Source organism: Achroia grisella, unplaced genomic scaffold (assembly GCF_030625045.1).
Source record: "Achroia grisella isolate CSIRO2021 unplaced genomic scaffold, CSIRO_AGI_Agris_v1 utg807, whole genome shotgun sequence".
Taxonomy (NCBI): Eukaryota; Metazoa; Arthropoda; class Insecta; order Lepidoptera; family Pyralidae; genus Achroia; species Achroia grisella.
Window position 1 is genome coordinate 2,746,402 of NW_026713028.1, and position 20,997 is coordinate 2,767,398.

The 20,997-nt window shown below is 32.8% G+C and overlaps 2 protein-coding genes across 2 annotated transcripts in view; one reads left to right on the top strand and one right to left on the bottom strand.

Moving 5' to 3' along the window:
• Positions 1-20,997, bottom strand: part of LOC131851726 (unc-112-related protein-like) — a 331,640-nt gene that overhangs the window by 99,429 nt on the left and 211,214 nt on the right. The gene's annotated exons all lie outside the window — the stretch shown is intronic.
• The window catches only part of LOC131851727 (neuroendocrine convertase 2), a 90,450-nt gene that overhangs the window by 36,567 nt on the left and 32,886 nt on the right, over positions 1-20,997 (top strand). The window contains exons 2-5 of the mRNA XM_059202269.1: positions 1,320-1,424; positions 11,975-12,209; positions 13,529-13,566; positions 19,499-19,575. Of these exons, the coding sequence (XP_059058252.1) occupies positions 1,320-1,424; positions 11,975-12,209; positions 13,529-13,566; positions 19,499-19,575 (455 nt within the window). The remainder of the gene's footprint in view (positions 1-1,319; positions 1,425-11,974; positions 12,210-13,528; positions 13,567-19,498; positions 19,576-20,997) is intronic.

Consider the following 20,997-nt stretch of genomic DNA (forward strand, 5'->3'; position numbering starts at 1 on the left):
AGACTCTAGTTGGATTCTTTGACTATTCATTTGTAAATCTTCTATTTTTATTTATCATACAAAGAAACTTACGGCTCACTAGATAGTCAGTGATTACCGCCGCCCATGAACACTCGCAACATCAGAAGAATTACAAGTGCGTTGCAGGCTTTCTTGAAGGTTTCAATAACTTGTAACTCGCTTCGGAAATAGAATTGCCGGAAGGTGTTTCCACAATGTGGTCGTGGCAAAAAGTTTCTGAAAAGCCGCACAGTGGAGGACCGCCATTTATCTTTCACATTTTTATACATTGTTTTTATTATTTCTTGTATAATAGTTAGTGCTATAATATGCTAACCAGCAGTAAATAATTACTAGATGGAAATAAATTAGGTGTAATGTGACTAGTTCGCTAACTATCGACCACGGAAGTTTCCTAGAGGAGTTGTATAATAGATTGCTGGAAATTATGTAATCGACCCCATTATTTACAATTTCCCCTTCTTTTCCTTAATAGTAGATTTGAATAATGATTATTATGAATGATTTTGTTACTTAACCAACTATATTTTTTTTACTCTTATGAATTCATGCTATTTCTTACTTTGTATTGACGTAAAGATTGACTTTAAAATGTAAAGTTGCACATTTGTTTAAAAGAACTAACAGACAATTTGTTGCTCCTGTTTTTGACTGAACCTACATTCCTGGCTATAGGTAGAATAAAGAAATGACTATTCTGAAGTATTAAATTTATATTAAAATTCAAATATTTTTTTTTCAAATTCAAAATATCTTTATTTTTTTTTAATGTTGTACATATTTACAATAATACAGATTCCATTCAATTCAAATTTGGGAGAATAGAGTGACCACCAGCATATGCTATTGAATAAGAAAAAAACAAAAAATCTAATCAGTTCGCAACCTGAACAGACCAGTTCCCACAAGCAGCACCCGTTCACGAGTATGACGGATGAGCCAGCACCTCACTTGTATATTGACTATTTCTATCCTCTTTGACATTGTAAATAGCGTTATAAAGTGTTAATATTTGCCAAGGTTTTTTTAGATTAGAGACTATGAGGTTTATATTAAGGTTCCTTAAAAGTCTGCAACGTTCATGTAATATTCCTGATGTTTCATGTGCATCCATAGGCTACGTAACCGACTACCATTAGATGGGCAGCATGTTTGATTATTACTACAGTTGTATAAACGCAAGATTACTAGTGGAAATATTTGCTTAGACTCTAACAATGTTTCATTTAAATCGTACACGTGGAATGGTGTTAGGATGTAGTGCAATCTTTATGTTATCTTTTTTTCTTTCTTTCCAGGTGTTGGGCTCTGATACAGAATGGCACTTCGCGCACCGGGGACTTCCTCACGCGCGCCCCCGTCGCTCCATCGCACACTCGCGTCTACTCAAACAGCATCCACTTGTGAGTAAAAGTGTCAATAAAATCAGTACGGACGCTTGATAACTTAGCACTCAGGAAAGCAAGTACTACGAGCATCATAAATGCATTTTGTCATAGATGTGTTCATGTTCATATTATATGATATATTTATTTAACATTTTCTAATATAGGCTATAGGTTCCTATTGGTTCCTATAGGCTGTGTTATAGGTTATTATTGTAAGTTATTAGACTATAATAATAATCCTACAATTCACATCGCCATCTAGTTCCATGCTAAGCAGAGTGTTATGACTACTAGATAACTGGTACAAATACTATTACGTTCCATCTAATGTTTGGTTATAATATAGATAGTTTCCCGAAGACGAACACAGGCACATTTTTTTTTAAGATAAAAGAAACTTTTAAAAAAAAAACAAACAACGTCACAGGAAACAGCTACGTTAACAATACTCTTTTTATTCAACATCTTCATTGAAGATTATAACAAGCGCCTATTCTTTTTAAGTTTCTTTTATAGAAAGTACATTTTCACATACTTTCCTTTTGTAACGATCGTCACGGATACGTTCTGTTCGTGGAAAAAGACATGTACAAAGAAAAGTTCTTTAATGTTGTTCTCAGACAAAAAGTCCTTTGTTCGTTCAACGGCAACTGTGCCCAACTGAATTCTTGATCACGAATCTAGAATATCTTTACGCGTTCGACCATTCACAAGGGCGCTTATTCTGATAAATGACGGTCTTTGTAGTTACTTTTGATATTGCTTCCATATTATCGAATCAACCATTTTTTAAACCTGAAACTGAAAATTGCGACTTAAAAAAGTAATACTGTGATTTTCACTGGACTTTATTTCGCTTATTTCCAGGACACTAATCAAGTTACTGTAGTGGTATCTGTTTTTAAATTAACGTATAGTTATTTAGACTGTTAAATTTTACAGTCTAATTAACTTATTCACATTCATATTAAAAATCAGCGTAATTAGGTAACTGCTGAGGCAAAATAGTCTATATTTTTGTTATTTTTATAGTTTGGTAGAAATATATTTAGTAGAATAAGTACGAGTACTTAGAATCTCTATTGGAATTTATTGTTAGACATTTATTCTGAGATAGATATGTATGTATTATGCATGCATATTTATGTTATACAAACGTTGTACAGTAATATTTATAATCCAGATTTATAAATCACTCGTGCGAAGCCAGAGTGAGTCGCTAATTATAATATAATTAGCCAAAGTGTCCGTCAGATTGTAATATTTTCACAACTACACGACTGAAAAGGTTTTAATAAAATTCGTGAAGATACATTTTATATATTTTTTTATAAGTGATATAAGTCGGCGGTAACACCTAAATAAATAAGTAACAAAATAAGTCAGGCATATACATCAAAGTTGGTTCAAAGTAAGCAGTAAGGTCACTGTTGAAGTACTTTTCAACTTGACCTGTATTCGCCGCTGGTTGATCAAGTCTGAGTGAAACGTTGAATAATTGAAACGATAAGAGCAGCTCAGAAAATCAATTATCTCATCTACTCCACTTACAGACAGATCTTGTTATTTCAATAAAGAGGTACTGAAGCGGTTGAAACAGGACAACCTGTAATCGGAGAACTATGCTTTTGATGGTATAATTGTAGGGAATTTACAATATTATACTTGTTGGCTTTGATAAAGTTATAGGAATGTTGACTTTACACAATAATATTAGTTACACTACGAAACTAAAGTCTGCTATTTATCCATTAGGTAACATAAGTTGGCCGCAATATTTTTTTAAATACAAGTACAGAGCCTATGTCAGGTTATAAGTAACACTTGACGTTAGACTTCATTAATACAAATAATAATTTAGCCATGCAATGGTACATAAACATAAATAAACAAAGGAAAACAAAATATTTTCCTATTGTATTAATACAAACATATGACTGTTCCACTTTATTGTATCTATAAACGCGGCTAAAACCTGAATAATATAAAGCTAGTGAAATGATTTCATGCTAATAGCCAACCTATTGGAAAGCAGTAACCGGTGATCTATATCTTAGAACAGCTTCACAGACATCATAAAATATACTGTGACACATGGAGGCAGCCATTCTCGAGGACTAAGGTGATACGTAATTTCGTGGTCATATCTCAAAATGCAATAGTTTGCAAAAGAAACCGCAGGCAGTAGATGAAACAGAGGTGAGATGACGCGCATAACATTGTACAAATACTGGAAAAGATAAGATGTTAAAAGATCTCACTTTCCCTTACATTATTATATATACTCGTAAGATACATCGTTATATACACTGCACAAAGAGACAACAGTACAGACATAAGTTAATATACTTACTAATAATAACCCAGGACAAATACTATAGCACCATTTAGTTCCTAATTAAGCAGAATTTGTACTGTGGGTGCTAAACAACGGATAGAAATTCTTATTTTTTTATAGGAACATAAATACATATAAGGCACCCATATAAATATAAACAAGTCTACTCTTCGTGGGTTGGATCGTTTTAACATATTATGCGAGAATGACTAGAGTATGAAATGGGTAGACCACAAACCAGTGAAATCTATACAATGACAAAAAAATTTGTTAAAAATATATAAAGTCTAGTAACTCTAGTTAAAAAGTTCTTTGTGACATTTGATATTCATTAATTATTTTCCACAATTTAGGTATTTCTTATAGTTAAAAACTCTTTCACTGACGGCAGCGTAACTTAATATTTCCAAACAAACTAGGTTATTTTTGACAAAAAAAAACAGATGTTTTTTTAAATATAAGTCTCATATTTACAGTAATGAATCGTTGCTAATTATGGAGGGACATATAGACAATATCTAAAAATATGATATATAAAAATAACAGCTCTAAAAATATATAGAACTCTTTTGATAATATTGTATTTAAAAATAACAAAATTATCAACTCTTTTGATAATTTTGTTATTTTCGTTGCGGTCGATCGCTAACAGAAGACATTTTTGACGAAAATAATATCGTATAGCCCAAGAGCCCACGACTGCCAGACATACGTCATTTTAATAAACGTGAAAGTTCTTGTATGTGTGTCCCCAACACAGGTAAGAACGATCCCCAAATATGAAACCTGGATCGTGGTTCCTTTGGCAGGTACCAGGTAACAAAGGTGTAAAAAAAATCATACCAAATTCGTTATTTTAAGAAACTCCATATTTTCATATATTGTTCGTAGCACTATTATAACTTGCGCTGCTCATTGCCAGACACGTAGTGTGGTTCCAACCCCCGCCGGACCCCCTAAACTATACTATTTTAGAAATAAACTTACGTCATTTTAATAAAGCTGAAATTTATATATATTATTGAGAGTTCTCTCAAACTGAGTTTCCTAAATTGCCAGACAGTTTTCTTGGTTCCTTATCATACCAGACTCATTGAAACCGTATATTGGGTAACAACGGTGTATACAATTTCATATCAAATTCGTTATTTTAAGATGCTCCATTTTTTCACATATTGCTCGTAACAGTATTATAACTTGCTCTGCTCGTTGCCAGACCCTTAGTGTGGTTCCAACCCCCCGCCGGACCCCCCCAAACTATACTATTTTATAAATAAACTTACGTTATTTTAATAAAGCTGTAATTTATATATATTATTGAGAGTTCTCTCAAACTGAGTTTCCTAAATTGCCAGACAGTTTTCTTGGTTACTTATCCTACCAGACTCATTGAAACCGTATATTGGGTAACAACGGTGTATACAATTTCATATCAAATTCGTTATTTTAAGATGCTCCATTTTATCACATATTGCTCGTAACAGTATTATAACTTGCTCTGCTCATTGCCAGACCCTTAGTGTGGTTCCAACCCCCGTCGGACCCCCCTAAACTATACTATTTTATAAATAAACTTACGTCATTTTAATAAAGCTGAACCTTATATATATTATTGAGAGAACTATTAAACTGAGTTTCCTAAATTGCCAGACAGTTTTCTTGGTTCCTTATCCTACCAAACTCATTGAAACCGTATATTGGGTAACAACGGTGTATACAATTTCATATCAAATTCGTTATTTTAAGATGCTCCATTTTTTCACATATTGCTCGTAACAGTATTATAACTTGCTCTGCTCGTTGCCAGACCCTTAGTGTGGTTCCAACCCCCGCCGGACCCCCTAAACTATACTATTTTATAAATAAACTTACGTCATTTTAATAAAGCTGAAATTTATATATATTATTGAGAGTTCTCTCAAACTGAGTTTCCTAAATTGCCAGACAGTTTTCGTGGTTCCTTATTCCACCAGAATCATTGAAACCGTATATTGGATAACAACGGTGTATACAATTTCATGTCAAATTCATTATTTTAAGATGCTCCATTTTATCACATATTGCTCGTAACAGTATTATAACTTGCTCTGCTCATTGCCAGACCCTTAGTGTGGTTCCAACCCCCCGCCGGGCCCCCCTAAACTATACTATTTTATAAATAAACTTACGTCATTTTAATAAAGCTGAACCTTATATATATTATTGAGAGAACTATTAAACTGAGTTTCCTAAATTGCCAGACAGTTTTCTTGGTTCCTTATCCTACCAAACTCATTGAAACCGTATATTGGGTAACAACGGTGTATACAATTTCATATCAAATTCGTTATTTTAAGATGCTCCATTTTTTCACATATTGCTCGTAACAGTATTATAACTTGCTCTGCTCGTTGCCAGACCCTTAGTGTGGTTCCAACCCTCCGCCGGACCCCCCCAAACTATACTATTTTATAAATAAATTTACGTTATTTTAATAAAGCTGTAATTTATATATATTATTGAGAGTTCTCTCAAACTGAGTTTCCTAAATTGCCAGACAGTTTTCTTGGTTACTTATCCTACCAGACTCATTGAAACCGTATATTGGGTAACAACGGTGTATACAATTTCATATCAAATTCGTTATTTTAAGATGCTCCATTTTATCACATATTGCTCGTAACAGTATTATAACTTGCTCTACTCATTGCCAGACCCTTAGTGTGGTTCCAACCCCCCGCCGGACCCCCCTAAACTATACTATTTTATAAATAAACTTACGTCATTTTAATAAAGCTGAACCTTATATATATTATTGAGAGAACTATTAAACTGAGTTTCCTAAATTGCCAGACAGTTTTCTTGGTTCCTTATCCTACCAAACTCATTGAAACCGTATATTGGGTAACAACGGTGTATACAATTTCATATCAAATTCGTTATTTTAAGATGCTCCATTTTTTCACATATTGCTCGTAACAGTATTATAACTTGCTCTGCTCGTTGCCAGACCCTTAGTGTGGTTCCAACCCTCCGCCGGACCCCCCCAAACTATACTATTTTATAAATAAATTTACGTTATTTTAATAAAGCTGTAATTTATATATATTATTGAGAGTTCTCTCAAACTGAGTTTCCTAAATTGCCAGACAGTTTTCTTGGTTACTTATCCTACCAGACTCATTGAAACCGTATATTGGGTAACAACGGTGTATACAATTTCATATCAAATTCGTTATTTTAAGATGCTCCATTTTATCACATATTGCTCGTAACAGTATTATAACTTGCTCTGCTCATTGCCAGACCCTTAGTGTGGTTCCAACCCTCCCCGCCGGACCCCCCTAAACTATACTATTTTATAAATAAACTTACGTCATTTTAATAAAGCTGAACCTTATATATATTATTGAGAGAACTATTAAACTGAGTTTCCTAAATTGCCAGACAGTTTTCTTGGTTCCTTATCCTACCAAACTCATTGAAACCGTATATTGGGTAACAACGGTGTATACAATTTCATATCAAATTCGTTATTTTAAGATGCTCCATTTTTTCACATATTGCTCGTAACAGTATTATAACTTGCTCTGCTCGTTGCCAGACCCTTAGTGTGGTTCCAACCCCCCGCCGGACCCCCCTAAACTATACTATTTTGTAAATAAACTTACGTCATTTTAATAAAGCTGAACCTTATATATATTATTGAGAGAACTATTAAACTCAGTTTCCTAAATTGCCAGACAGTTTTCTTGGTTCGACAACGATCAGAGCAAGTTATAATACTGTTACGAGCAATATGTGAAAAAATGGAGCATCTTAAAATAACGAATTCGGTATGAAATTGTATACACCGTTGTTACCCAATATACGGTTTCAATGAGTCTGGTAGGATAAGGAACCAAGAAAACTGTCTGGCAATTTAGGAAACTCAGTTTAATAGTTCTCTCAATAATATATATAAGGTTCAGCTTTATTAAAATGACGTAAGTTTATTTATAAAATAGTATAGTTTAGGGGGGTTCGGCGGGGGGTTGGAACCACACTAAGGGTCTGGCAACGAGCAGAGCAAGTTATAATACTGTTACGAGCAATATGTGAAAAAATGGAGCATCTTAAAATAACGAATTTGATATGAAATTGTATACACCGTTGTTACCCAATATACGGTTTCAATGAGTTTGGTAGGATAAGGAACCAAGAAAACTGTCTGGCAATTTAGGAAACTCAGTTTAATAGTTCTCTCAATAATATATATAAGGTTCAGCTTTATTAAAATGACGTAAGTTTATTTATAAAATAGTATAGTTTGGGGGGGTCCGGCGGAGGGTTGGAACCACACTAAGGGTCTGGCAACGAGCAGAGCAAGTTATAATACTGTTACGAGCAATATGTGAAAAAATGGAGCATCTTAAAATAACGAATTTGATATGAAATTGTATACACCGTTGTTACCCAATATACGGTTTCAATGAGTTTGGTAGGATAAGGAACCAAGAAAACTGTCTGGCAATTTAGGAAACTCAGTTTAATAGTTCTCTCAATAATATATATAAAGTTCAGCTTTATTAAAATGACGTAAGTTTATTTATAAAATAGTATAGTTTAGGGGGTCCGGCGGGGGTTGGAACCACACTTAGGGTCTGGCAATGAGCAGAGCAAGTTATAATACTGTTACGAGCAATATGTGAAAAAATGGAGCATCTTAAAATAACGAATTTGATATGAAATTGTATACACCGTTGTTACCTAATATACGGTTTCAATGAGTCTGGTATGATAAGGAACCAAGAAAACTGTCTGGCAATTTAGGAAACTCAGTTTGAGAGAACTCTCAATAATATATATAAATTTCAGCTTTATTAAAATGACGTAAGTTTATTTATAAAATAGTATAGTTTAGGGGGTCCGGCGGGGGTTGGAACCACACTACGTGTCTGGCAATGAGCAGCGCAAGTTATAATAATGCTACGAACAATATGTGAAAAAATGGAGCATCTTAAAATAATGAATTTGACATGAAATTGTATACACCGTTGTTATCCAATATACGGTTTCAATGATTCTGGTGGAATAAAGAACCAAGAAAACTGTCTGGCAATTTAGGAAACTCAGTTTAATAGTTCTCTCAATAATATATATAAATTTCAGCTTTATTAAAATGACGTAAGTTTATTTATAAAATAGTATAGTTTAGGGGGGTCCGGAGGGGGGTTGGAACCACACTAAGGGTCTGGCAATGAGCAGAGCAAGTTATAATACTGTTACGAGCAATATGTGAAAAAATGGAGCATCTTAAAATAACGAATTTGATATGAAATTGTATACACCGTTGTTACCCAATATACGGTTTCAATGAGTCTGGTATGATAAGGAACCAAGAAAACTGTCTGGCAATTTAGGAAACTCAGTTTGAGAGAACTCTCAATAATATATATAAATTTCAGCTTTATTAAAATGACGTAAGTTTATTTCTAAAATAGTATAGTTTAGGGGGTCCGGCGGGGGGTTGGAACCACACTACGTGTCTGGCAATGAGCAGCGCAAGTTATAATAGTGCTACGAACAATATATGAAAATATGGAGTTTCTTAAAATAACGAATTTGGTATGATTTTTTTTACACCTTTGTTACCTGGTACCTGCCAAAGGAACCACGATCCAGGTTTCATATTTGGGGATCGTTCTTACCTGTGTTGGGGACACACATACAAGAACTTTCACGTTTATCAAAATGACGTATGTCTGGCAGTCGTGGGCTCTTGCTCTAGTACATGTAGTAAAAAAATATGAACGGATTGGGAACATTATCGATTTTGAAAATGTATTTTTTCATAATTACAAAATCGTATTTTTATGTAGATAAAAGATATTACGTGTTATCAGAGAGGTAATATTATTTCATTTAGCGCCGTGATAACACGCAGATTTTCCGATATAACTGATCCTTATTAGTAAAAAGTATTATGCTACAAAAATAATACATAGCTACGTTCAATTATCCATAGGTACTGTAGCCGTAGGCGTCCACTATCCACACTTTGTTTTTAGCTAACAAAAAATGCCTCTATAGATCTGGTGTCCTCATAGACTAAGCCTAAATGGCTACGAGGTAATTTTTCACTCACATTAGACTACATAGTAATACTACGTATTATTATGTAAATGTAGTAAATTATAGAACGAGCACTGACTGAAAAGCTTTGTGTATGTATGTGATCCTCAGTACTTACTCGTATACCTAACTTGAAAGACTAGAGCTATACTAATAAAATTATTACTTACATTGTTACGATGTAAACTGAAAAGTGGACATTTTTGCAACTTAGTATTGTGTACTTACAGGGATGCCTTTTTACGTATTTACAATATTATTTATATCGTCCTTATATTTAGGCATCCATTCATATATAATACTAATATTATTATAGTTTATCTATACAGATATACAAATTTTTTATGTTGGTTATTTTAAATTAACCGCTTTTCACTAAAGGCTTATCACAGTATATGCAGTACTCAATCAAATCAATAAAATTAATTTTAATAACTTTTGTCTGTCTGTCTGTTTGTTTTTGCTTATCTCTTAAATTATAGCTGTAAATTAAGCTGCTTTTATTAAAGATTTTTTTTAATAAAAAAGATTATTTAATTCCATGTTGGAAATCGCGGATAACTGCTAGTCTGTAAATATAATAAATTTGTTAAACAAGCAGTTTCTTGTAACAGTGTAAAGTAATTAGAATGATAAACAAGCTCCCGTCCCACCTGATGGTAAGCGATAACTGTCGCCTATATACTCATGTGTTGCCATTCAAGAGGACCAGGATGTCAAGCCTCTTATCCTGTAATTACACTGCCTAATTGCACCTTACAACCGAAAGCTGCTTGACGGCTGAAATAGATGAGACTGAGGTACCCAGACGACTTTTTCAGTCTACATCTGGTATTGTTTTTTACTACCTATGAATAAGGTATAAGAATATGTTTTGTTTAAATTTTAACTATATTTCCACAACACACTAATCTTGAAATGTAGTTAAAATAACAGTTATAATATTGTTGAAAATAATTAGTTCGTTGATTAAAAATATTCTTAAATTATTATTAATATAAAATATACCTTCATTTGCCATACCATATAAGAACTATTGCCAAATTGACGTCATTGTTACCATCAAATATGTTACCATTCTACCTGTCTCTTGGATTAATTTTGGTATATTAGTTTTTGTCTCCGACGATAGGAATGAAACCTTACCTCAGTCAAATATATATAACTACTAAAATATATAACTGAACACAGAAAGACTTTTAGTGAGGACCAGATTCGAACTCACGAACCTGTCGTCTAAGTCATAGTAGTAGACAGGTATGGTATGACAATGACGCCCTCTTCTCCCTTCCTAAAATAAATATATACATTATACAGTCTAGAGTCTAGAGGGCGTGCCAATCGTGACTTAGAAACTGCCAAAGCACCGTCTGAGTTTAACATCAAAGACGTACATAACTTATTAGCTGTCTGATACATCACGCACACCGAATGCCTAAATTTCTAACATTCACGATTGAATAATTTTAGAACACATTAATAATGTTTCAATCAATTACGAACGAAACAACAGGGCGACTAGATTCGCGTCGAAAGATCAATCATTCGTTAATCCAGGCTGACGTTATTTCCACCATTTTCTGACATTAATGAATGATTATGGCAAGAATTGAATAGCAGATATTGTGCTACCGGCTTAATTATGGAAAGTTAACAACGTACTTAATTAGCCGATGTTTAATAGGAATTGGAACAGTCAGTACTGTTTATTTTTCCATTTTTGTTTAATTTTTTTTTATGTACGTACTTGCGTTCGATTTCGGATGAAATAATTACATTTGATTTCTATTTGACACTATTGTATTTAGATCTAACTCACCCCACTCTTATGAAACCAGAACAAAGTTACTCGTAAACCAGCATCATTACACTACTAACTTAAATCTGAATGTTTGTCTTTTTTATAAAATTTTCACGACTAAACGGTAATAAATACATATAATAAAAATATCTATTATAAGGATATACTACATCACAGGCGGAGGGATCTTTTTGAAATTTGACGTTAAAATATGTATATTATATCACGCAGTTTAGGATATCTTTAGTCTAAAAAAAGACAAACAAAATCGCATGTAGTATTAGTTCCAGAATAATGCAAGTAATTTTAATTACAATTTTCATTGTTCGTTAGGTTCACACGGCAGTGCAGCAGACGGGGTTTAAGAGGGTGAAAAGGGGTTTCCGCCCGCTGCGCTTACCTGAAACAGCTCCTGCAGCGGAACCCCGAGATCCCTATTTTCCTTTACAATGGTACCTGAAAAATACGGGCCAGAATGGAGGCAAGCCCAAGTTGGACCTTAATGTGGAGGCGGCGTGGTCACAGGGGTACACTGGAGTAAATGTGACCACTGCCATTATGGATGATGGTAAGTACAATATAACTTAATTACTGTTGTCAGTCAATAGTTAACTTTACACATTTTTTTTTACTATGATGGTGGCAAACAAGCTTACGGCCCATCTGATGGTAAACGGGTACCGTAGTCTATGGGCGCCTGAGATACCAGGAGTGTCGCGTGCGCGTTGCCGACCCTTAAGAAACCTTAATATACTTCCCTACTACCTTCTTGAAAAACCCCATGATGTAGTCTCGTGAGAAAACCTCGGCAGGTAGTTTATTCCACAATCTAAGTGAATGCGGTAGGAAATCTCCTCTAAAACCGCACTGTCCGAGACCACCTAGGTTCTAGCATGTGGGGATGAATTCCCTGTCAATGGCGAACGATACGATCGATGGTAAAAGGTATATGTAACATATACGCTCTTTCAGTACAAAAATCAATAGTTTGTATATAGAAATATTTCTATATATAGTTTCTATAGCTTTATTATTACGTAAGTTTTATATATTCTCAATATTTACAAAGCAGTATTGAGTAACTGGGCTAGTGCCCAATTATTGGCAAAACTCCCAATTTACCATTATAAGGCTAGTAGGTAATTCATATTACATTCTTACATAGGAAAACTTTTGCAAGGGCCTAATTTAGCAAGAATACAAAGTTTGAAGCCATATTACTATACATCTCAACTCTCTTCCTATTGCCTACGCAATGTTAAAAATAAAAATAAAACAATTTATTTCTCAGTAAAAGATTTTCTGCAATTGTGAGGGATATACAAATAAAAATGGGACTGTACACTATAAGAAAAAACTATTGTTGGGGGACTTTATCAATGTAGTAAAACACTGAATATTGACTGTTAGAATTTTTGTCTTTGTGCGCGTTAATCTCAGAAACGGCTTTACGCAATTATGTACGGTTTCCACTAGTGTATTGGGTATCCTTATATAAATAAAAATAGGTACTTCATTAAAAAAATATATGTGTAGTTTTATTCAAATCTATTCACAAACAAAAAAGTTATAAGGGTACATGTTTGCAGTCTCAGCTGGTACTATAATTTATATTTGTTATATAATATGTAATGTTGTTAAGACACTCGTTGTCTAATGTTAAAGAAGACTTAACATCTTAATGTACCTAATTTTCATTACATTGACTGATTGTGTCAAAGAATATAGAAAATAAGAGTTGTAATAAAAAGAAAACCTTTTTTCTATTCTCTTTTTAACTAATTGTGATCTTATAGAAAAAAGTATATACGTATCATATAAAATATTTTATATACTACTCTGGTTAAATTTTTACTTGCATAGTAGTTATTTGTATTTTATTTTCAGGTGTGGACTACATGCATCCAGACTTGAAGTACAATTATGTAAGTCTATAGATTTTAATAAGTTAAATAAAATTAAGCAATAAGTTTAAAAGGCTTATTCTGCGATTTATTTAGACATTCCGCCACGATATCTGCTCTACAATTACCACTGAGGCCGAGTAGACTGTTAACGCACCACATGATGAATTAATAATGACAGCCGCATTGTTGTCACACAAATCCTGTAGTTTTTAGTGAGCAAAAATTCCACACTTCACACCCTGACACCTCACTCTACCCTCGACTGTTAGTCTTCGCAATATTTTTTTCATTGCTCTCGTTTCCATATTACGTTTACATATATGTCTCCTCAGGGATAGGTTAGCACCGTAATTCTCCACGGTCCGGCACAAAAAGCCGAAGCCAACTCTAGCTAGGGGTGCTAACTGTACGAGAATCTTTGCAGATATATAAAAATTTGGTTTTCCGTATCTGTATTTGGTACAGGTTTTCGGTAGTTGGTACAGGCATTTTCATTCATATATATTATACACCTTTTAGTTAGGCGTAACAAATAACAATTTCTAGTATGGTGTCGGGCAAAAAGTTTTAAGGTTGGCAACCCTTTCTTTTATCGTGTGGAAAATTCTTCAAAAGACCGCCCTCTCCCGCCAGAGGGCTATCGAGGGTGTGTGTGTGGATTCTTACCCATTAAAAACTATACGGTGTAGCTACGAGCCCCATTGCCGGATTCGCTAGGTCCCGTTAGCATTCTACTACGTCTCCGGCGTCATTCGCCCGCCCTATAGATGATGTAAGGCAGGTTCCGTCTTAGGGCCACCTATTTCACCCTACTCAATTAGGTTGCCAACCCTGATTCCTGCTAACTTTAATAAAAAATACCATTCCTTTATATTATCACCTAATTCTCAAGATTTGTTTCACGCTTGAATTTTAAATGAAAATGTCTTATTCATCACCGCAGATATCACCATATTATGCTAAATGGCTCATTTAAATGCGTTTCATGTTTTGGTAAAAGTACTCTTATAAATTATAATAATAATAAGGATCATTTTTACGGCGTGGGAATAAAGCTCAGTCGGTACTTTAAAGTGACGTTTAAATATATATTTAAACCTCACTCTTAAATCACTACATCTACTGATAAAAACTGCGTAAAAAACCGCTGTGTAGTTACAGAGATCTAAATTTATTGTATGTGTCTATTCAGATAATGAAGCGACTACATTTTATATTATGTAAACAAACGTCATTATTATCTACTTTAGACTTTGAGAGAAGAGAGAGATATTATTATGAGGAAAGTAAATACCGGAACACTGTACTAATTTAAAAAAAAATACTTTTTGAAAGGCACAAAGGTTGTTTGTTATTGCTTTATTAAGTTTTTGAATAATAACAATAAAAGTAACACAATTTTGTACTGCAAAAAAAATGAAACTAATTAATTTGTATTAAATGTTTTAGGTAGTTTGAAATTAAATACAATTTTAATAGATTTTTTTTGTTTTAAACTTTCAATATAGAACTCTTATTAATAATGGGAGCATACTTGACACAGTAGTAAGCTACAAAAGGCTATCTTATCGCTTAATTAATCTAATTCAAAACAACCTTTGGATAGGTGAGAGAAGATAGACAGTAGGTAGAAACAAGGTAGGCGTACTCTATGAGCTCGTTCTGTCTTTCGTTTTACTTATTTGATTTTTTCTTTATAGCCTTTATTAAGCAGCTTTCTTTAGACAGGAGATATTGTTATTTATTTATTACAAAAAATCATATTTCATTTGATAAGAAAACTGCAGATTGTAAATAATAAAATAAAATGTATTTAGCAATTATTATTTCGTTTAAGGTTTAATTTATCATTATTGTATGTATGTATTAATAAAATATGTCATAAAAAAATGTAAGTCTAAATTTGTAACGGGGCATGACATCTAAGGTCTCCACAATGGCAGAGCTTAAGGGGTATTACGGGCGTCACGTGACCACGTGATATCCACGGCATTCTTCGTATTCATATGTTTGTTTTTACAGTTACATAAAAAATACTAATAATATAATGTTTACTCATAATAAATTCTTTTCTTTTTATTCAACAACTATTACAACTGAACAATGTATATTTGTTTTGTATATACCCTACATTTTTCTTTATTTGGGATTGAGAAATTATAATTATACGTTTTTATTACATAAAGGATCAAAATTGAACCAATCGCTAAGTAAATTTGATTTGTAAAACAGAACGAAAAAAACTACTTATTTAGCTCTTTGAAATTAAAATTCAATGTGTTTTTTGGAAAAGGATTTAATGAACGATCAAGACTTGTTTACGATTGTATATATTTATTATGGTATAACGATCTACAGTATGATGAAATCTTGGACAGGATTTGAATAATGAATTCATGTTCAACCGAGCAGAAACGGTACAAAGGAATTGTCCGAAGCAAAGCCTAATGTCGGCTTTCCTTTTGTGTGCTGACTACTCTCGTTGACTCCATTCACAATATAATTTGTGTCCAATTGTTTTTTTTATATAATATTTATGTACTCACAGGTATTTTAGAATATAAATAGCATACTTAAGATAGAAATTCTATGTTATATATATATATATATATTTAACGACATGTGATTGGTATTCACTCAATGACACCCGGATTTTGTATTGATGTTAACTATTTGTTGCATATTTATTTATGCGAAAATAAAGTAGAGCCTATGTTATACCACAGATAACATAATATGTTATACTAATGATTTACCTACTTTATGAAAAAATCATTGAAATGGGTCAATTATTCTATAGTTTCTCCATTACAAACAAACATAAAATTTGCTCTTTCTCTCTTTCTTTACTTACTTTACATAAAGGTAATAAAAAAAAATTCAGATTTTTGTTCAAGGTGTCTAAATTATTTCCCAAGAAATAAACTTAAAGGGACGCTCGATTAATTATACAATATCGAGGTCTAAAATCAATAATACTCAACTTTTCTTGCTTTAGCAGGGTGACTTTTTGAACTTTGTAGGTACTGAATGAATAATTTAAAGTCAATACAAAGTTCAGAAGTTAGTTAAATGAAAGCAGGCGTTCAAAGCAAACTCTCAACATAGTAATAATATGAATAATACGCATTCAAACGGCAATGAAGCTTTGCAAAATACGTACTGAATTTTCGTGTATACATATTTTTCAACCTATTTCAAAAACGAAGGCAGTGTCAATTTGATGACCAATATGTTGTAATTTAATGTTTTAAACACAGGTGAAATTAGGTAAACTTCAAGCATAACGGGAGGTCGAGAACGCCTCAAGACGTTTAAATGTATATATGTATTTTATACATCAGATTATTATATGTAATTAGAATACCAAACAAGCTGACAGCCTACCTGATGGTAAGTGGTATCAGTCACTTATATACATGAACAGTACTATGGATATCACGTTGTCATGTGATACCCGTGATACGACTCTTGTTGCCATTCCAGAGAACTAAGATGTCACGCGACTTATCCTGTAATTTCTCATAATAATGTTTTATATATTTTATTCATACCTATAAATGCAATGTAAATTTTTATATTGACAATTTTGAAATCAAATGCACGATCATTGAAGTAAGGTGGTGTGTCAAACTAAAAAACCACCGAGATCGTGGAGTAGGTATATAGCAATACATGTTACTAGTGAATACACGGTACTGCTCTCCTTGAGTAGGTGTAAATCTATTGTTACATTAGTGGAATTACTTCGGAGTATGTTATCCTACATACCCAGTTAAAGTAAAAGCTTTCAGTTAAGGATAAAGTTCAAGACTTGTAGTTTCATTTCCTATTGGTAAATAAGTCTTGGAATCCACTTCTAAATTGTCTTGGTCTAATTTTAGTATGAAGCCCTAAATATAGCAAATGGTACAACGCGTGTCGACGTCAAAGGATTGTAATTTGATATTGTGACGTCCGCAGATATGGGTTACTGAGAGACATCGAAAATAAGACAAAATAATAGCCATATATTTTATACAACTGGACTGGATAAGAACATACTGGTACCTGTTGTAGTAGGTAAGATGACATTACCACCTGGTAATGTCATCTTACCTACTTACTTAGACGGACAGCAAAATACCTATTTTGCTGTCGTCAAATATGCTGTAACCTAGTGTTTTATTATAGATTATTCTGTTTAATGGCAGGCCAGTTATATAGGATAGTTTCCAGAGAGAATCGCATGAAGGTCACCCTGACATAATATATTGCCTGCAATGTGGTCACTAGTCCCTTTTATTAAAAATCTCCTTCCTCTTGCGGATTATGGTACTGTCTCTATATCGAGTAATAATGCTACAATACTTACTATTCAAACAGGAATATATAATAAAGCAAGCATAGTAAAGTAAACACTTTACTATGCTTGCTTGGGAGCATAAAAGGTAAGTACCTACGTATGTATATAATCCTGTAGTCATGCTTTGGTATATAGGTATAAATGCCGATCTTTGATGCATTGGAGACTATCAATAACAAATGTTCTGTTGAAAAGAAGCATATTGTACTTAAAAGAGTGAGAGAATTTTGAAATCTTTTATGCACAATTAACAAGAAAAGAATAGAATAGATAATCACGTCTATATTGTGTATGTACAAGTACAAGGTATATATAACACAATAGTAATTTAGTCAAGAGTATAAAAGAAAAAAAAACTACACATCCCAAAGACAAAATTTATATCGTATACGAGTACATACATATGTCAACCATTCTTTTTTAATGGTTGACATATGTATGTACTCGTTCATTGCATGACCCCTTTAAGAATATTTTTTCGGTAGTAAAAGAACTCATACATTTGTTCACCAAAATATAATTCAGTAAAGAAAGCACAATAGTCGCTATTATTTGCAATTATTAGGACGCAGTTTAATTCACGTACAGTTGCTATTTAATTTCTCAATACACGTGATATTTAGAACAAAGGATTTTTTACATAAGAGAGAATAGAAACAGAGAGCATGTATTTTATTACACCTGTATCCTGCACAGATTAATAAAACGAAACATTGATATAGATTATAAATAAAGTTAGGTTGATGTACAGTTTTCACTAAATTCAACAAATTACAATTCTCTCCAGATTTCGCATAAATTATAATGGCGATTTTTTTTGTTGGCATTTAGAATTATGTAATTAGTGGAGATGATATAAAATTTATCAGTATGAGAATTGTTTTGTCTATAGATATACATCGGACAAAAGGTTGTTATAAAAAACAGAGTGACATAAAACAAAGAAAAAACAAAAAGTAGGCGAATATCCTGAACTACCTTCACCCACATTTTCGCCCACTTGATGTTGATTTTTACGACTCAAAAAGAAGTTTATAAAGGAGGCTTCATTATTAAAATAGGTTGCTTTTAAGCCGTACAAAATCCAGCAGGCTTTTTCTCTATTTCGGCAGACTGTAACATAATACAATACTAGTAGAAGCTTTGCTGCAAACTGTAGTAACCCTTCATAAGTATTGTATTATCTATAAATCATATTCGTTAACTAGTTAAGTCCGCAACTTCGTACTCATAGTGTTCGGAATAGCAAACGTTTATAACTTTTGTGGTCACATTAGAGAATGTCATGCTAATTGTGGAATTAAATAAATAAATCCATTAAGTAGTGAAATGAACTTCCGCAAAATAGCTAAGTGCTATTTTGCTAAGTTCATTTCACTACTTCTTCAATAGAATATATAAGTATCATTTCACTTATTTAGGGGATATTTCTCAGCTTTCTTTGGTTGACTCATAATTAACAAAATATTCTGTCCATATTTTATCCCAATTCCTTCAGCTGTGTATCTTCGTAAAAACTTACGAATTTAGTATCTGTAAATAAAAATAAATATAGGTACATAAGAAAATGTGTATGTATATTTTAGATGTACCTGTTTGTTCCAGAATGCGGAAGCGTCGTACGATTTTAGCAGTAACGACCCATTTCCTTACCCGAGATACACTGATGATTGGTTTAACAGGTGAGTTTAATTCAGTGAAATGTTAAATTCAAATAACAGTATAAATAACATAGTATACAATTCTCTTAGTTTCAATATAGAATTGCAATACAAACTAACGAATTTTTAAAATTCAACTTTATACCATATGACACCTATAAAATATTAAAAAAAACTTACTTGCAAGTCGATGTATAATTTAGGAAAGAATTTTTTAATTCTAAATCTCATCTTACTAGAAGTAAGTTATAGTAAAACTAATAAATGATATTTAGGAATAATAAATTCTTTGTTTAATTGCATACTCGCAAGGGCGTTTCATTGTTTGATTGAGTATGTTTAGTGTACGAATATTGCATGTAGTATTATTATAAAAAATACTAATTATTTTGCGTAATTAATATAATTATTGTTCAACAATAACAACGTGCTAGAAGAATGTGTATATTTATAAAAATAAACAAAACAATATCGCTGCAACGTTCTATTTTCAAAATGTTTTATTTTATTTTTATGCAATATCTAATGGCTATTTCCTGGTCGCTAACAAAATAAAACCTACATCTTACTATATTCTCAATTATTTCAAATATGTATGAAATTATATGTAGTGATATGGTCAGTCTCATCATTGTGAGCATGTGTATCTTAGTCTCATCTATTTCATCCTTTCAGCTAAGCAGCTTTCTTTATGTTTCAATGTTTTGGCAGTAAAATTACAGGATAATAGGCATGACATGGGCATGATAACGCATGACATGAGGCGTGGTAACGCATGAGTGATAATGTGATATCCATGTACTGTTCATGTATATAGCGACGATTACCGCTTATCAGATTAGCCGTCAGCTTACTTGTCCAATTCAATACATATAAAAAAACTTATAAGAATTCATATATGTTACATTCATTTTTACTGCACTCGAGTGAAGCAATATACCGATATACTTAGCGTGATAGGAGGCTAATATTCTCTTATAGGAATAGAAAATTTAACCTTACGATCGACAAGAGATAAAACATTTTTTTAATGGATGATAGTGAAATGGTGCACAGTCTGAGATAGCGGTTTACGCTGGAGGTGTTCCTGTGACAAATTGGAGTGGAGGTTAAGCTGACTTGGTACATAGCTAGCAATGAGTCATCAGTCATCAGTCCACATTACTAACAATACCCTGTTCCACTCAATAAAAGCACATTGCACTAGTGCAGTGTGCTGTGTGAAGGAACATAAGATCAAAGCATTTTATCATAATGGGTAGTAGTAAGTTTATGTCCTCTTATACTGATAGACGAGTGCCCTATAATGGCACGTTAATGGGTTGTTGTATGAACGAAGTATAGTAAATGGCATAGAAGAGAATATTTCCTGTAGATTTAAATCAAGTCTTAGGTCCTTTGTTTAAATATTTAATAGCAGAAAATATGCTATACTGTCGTAGC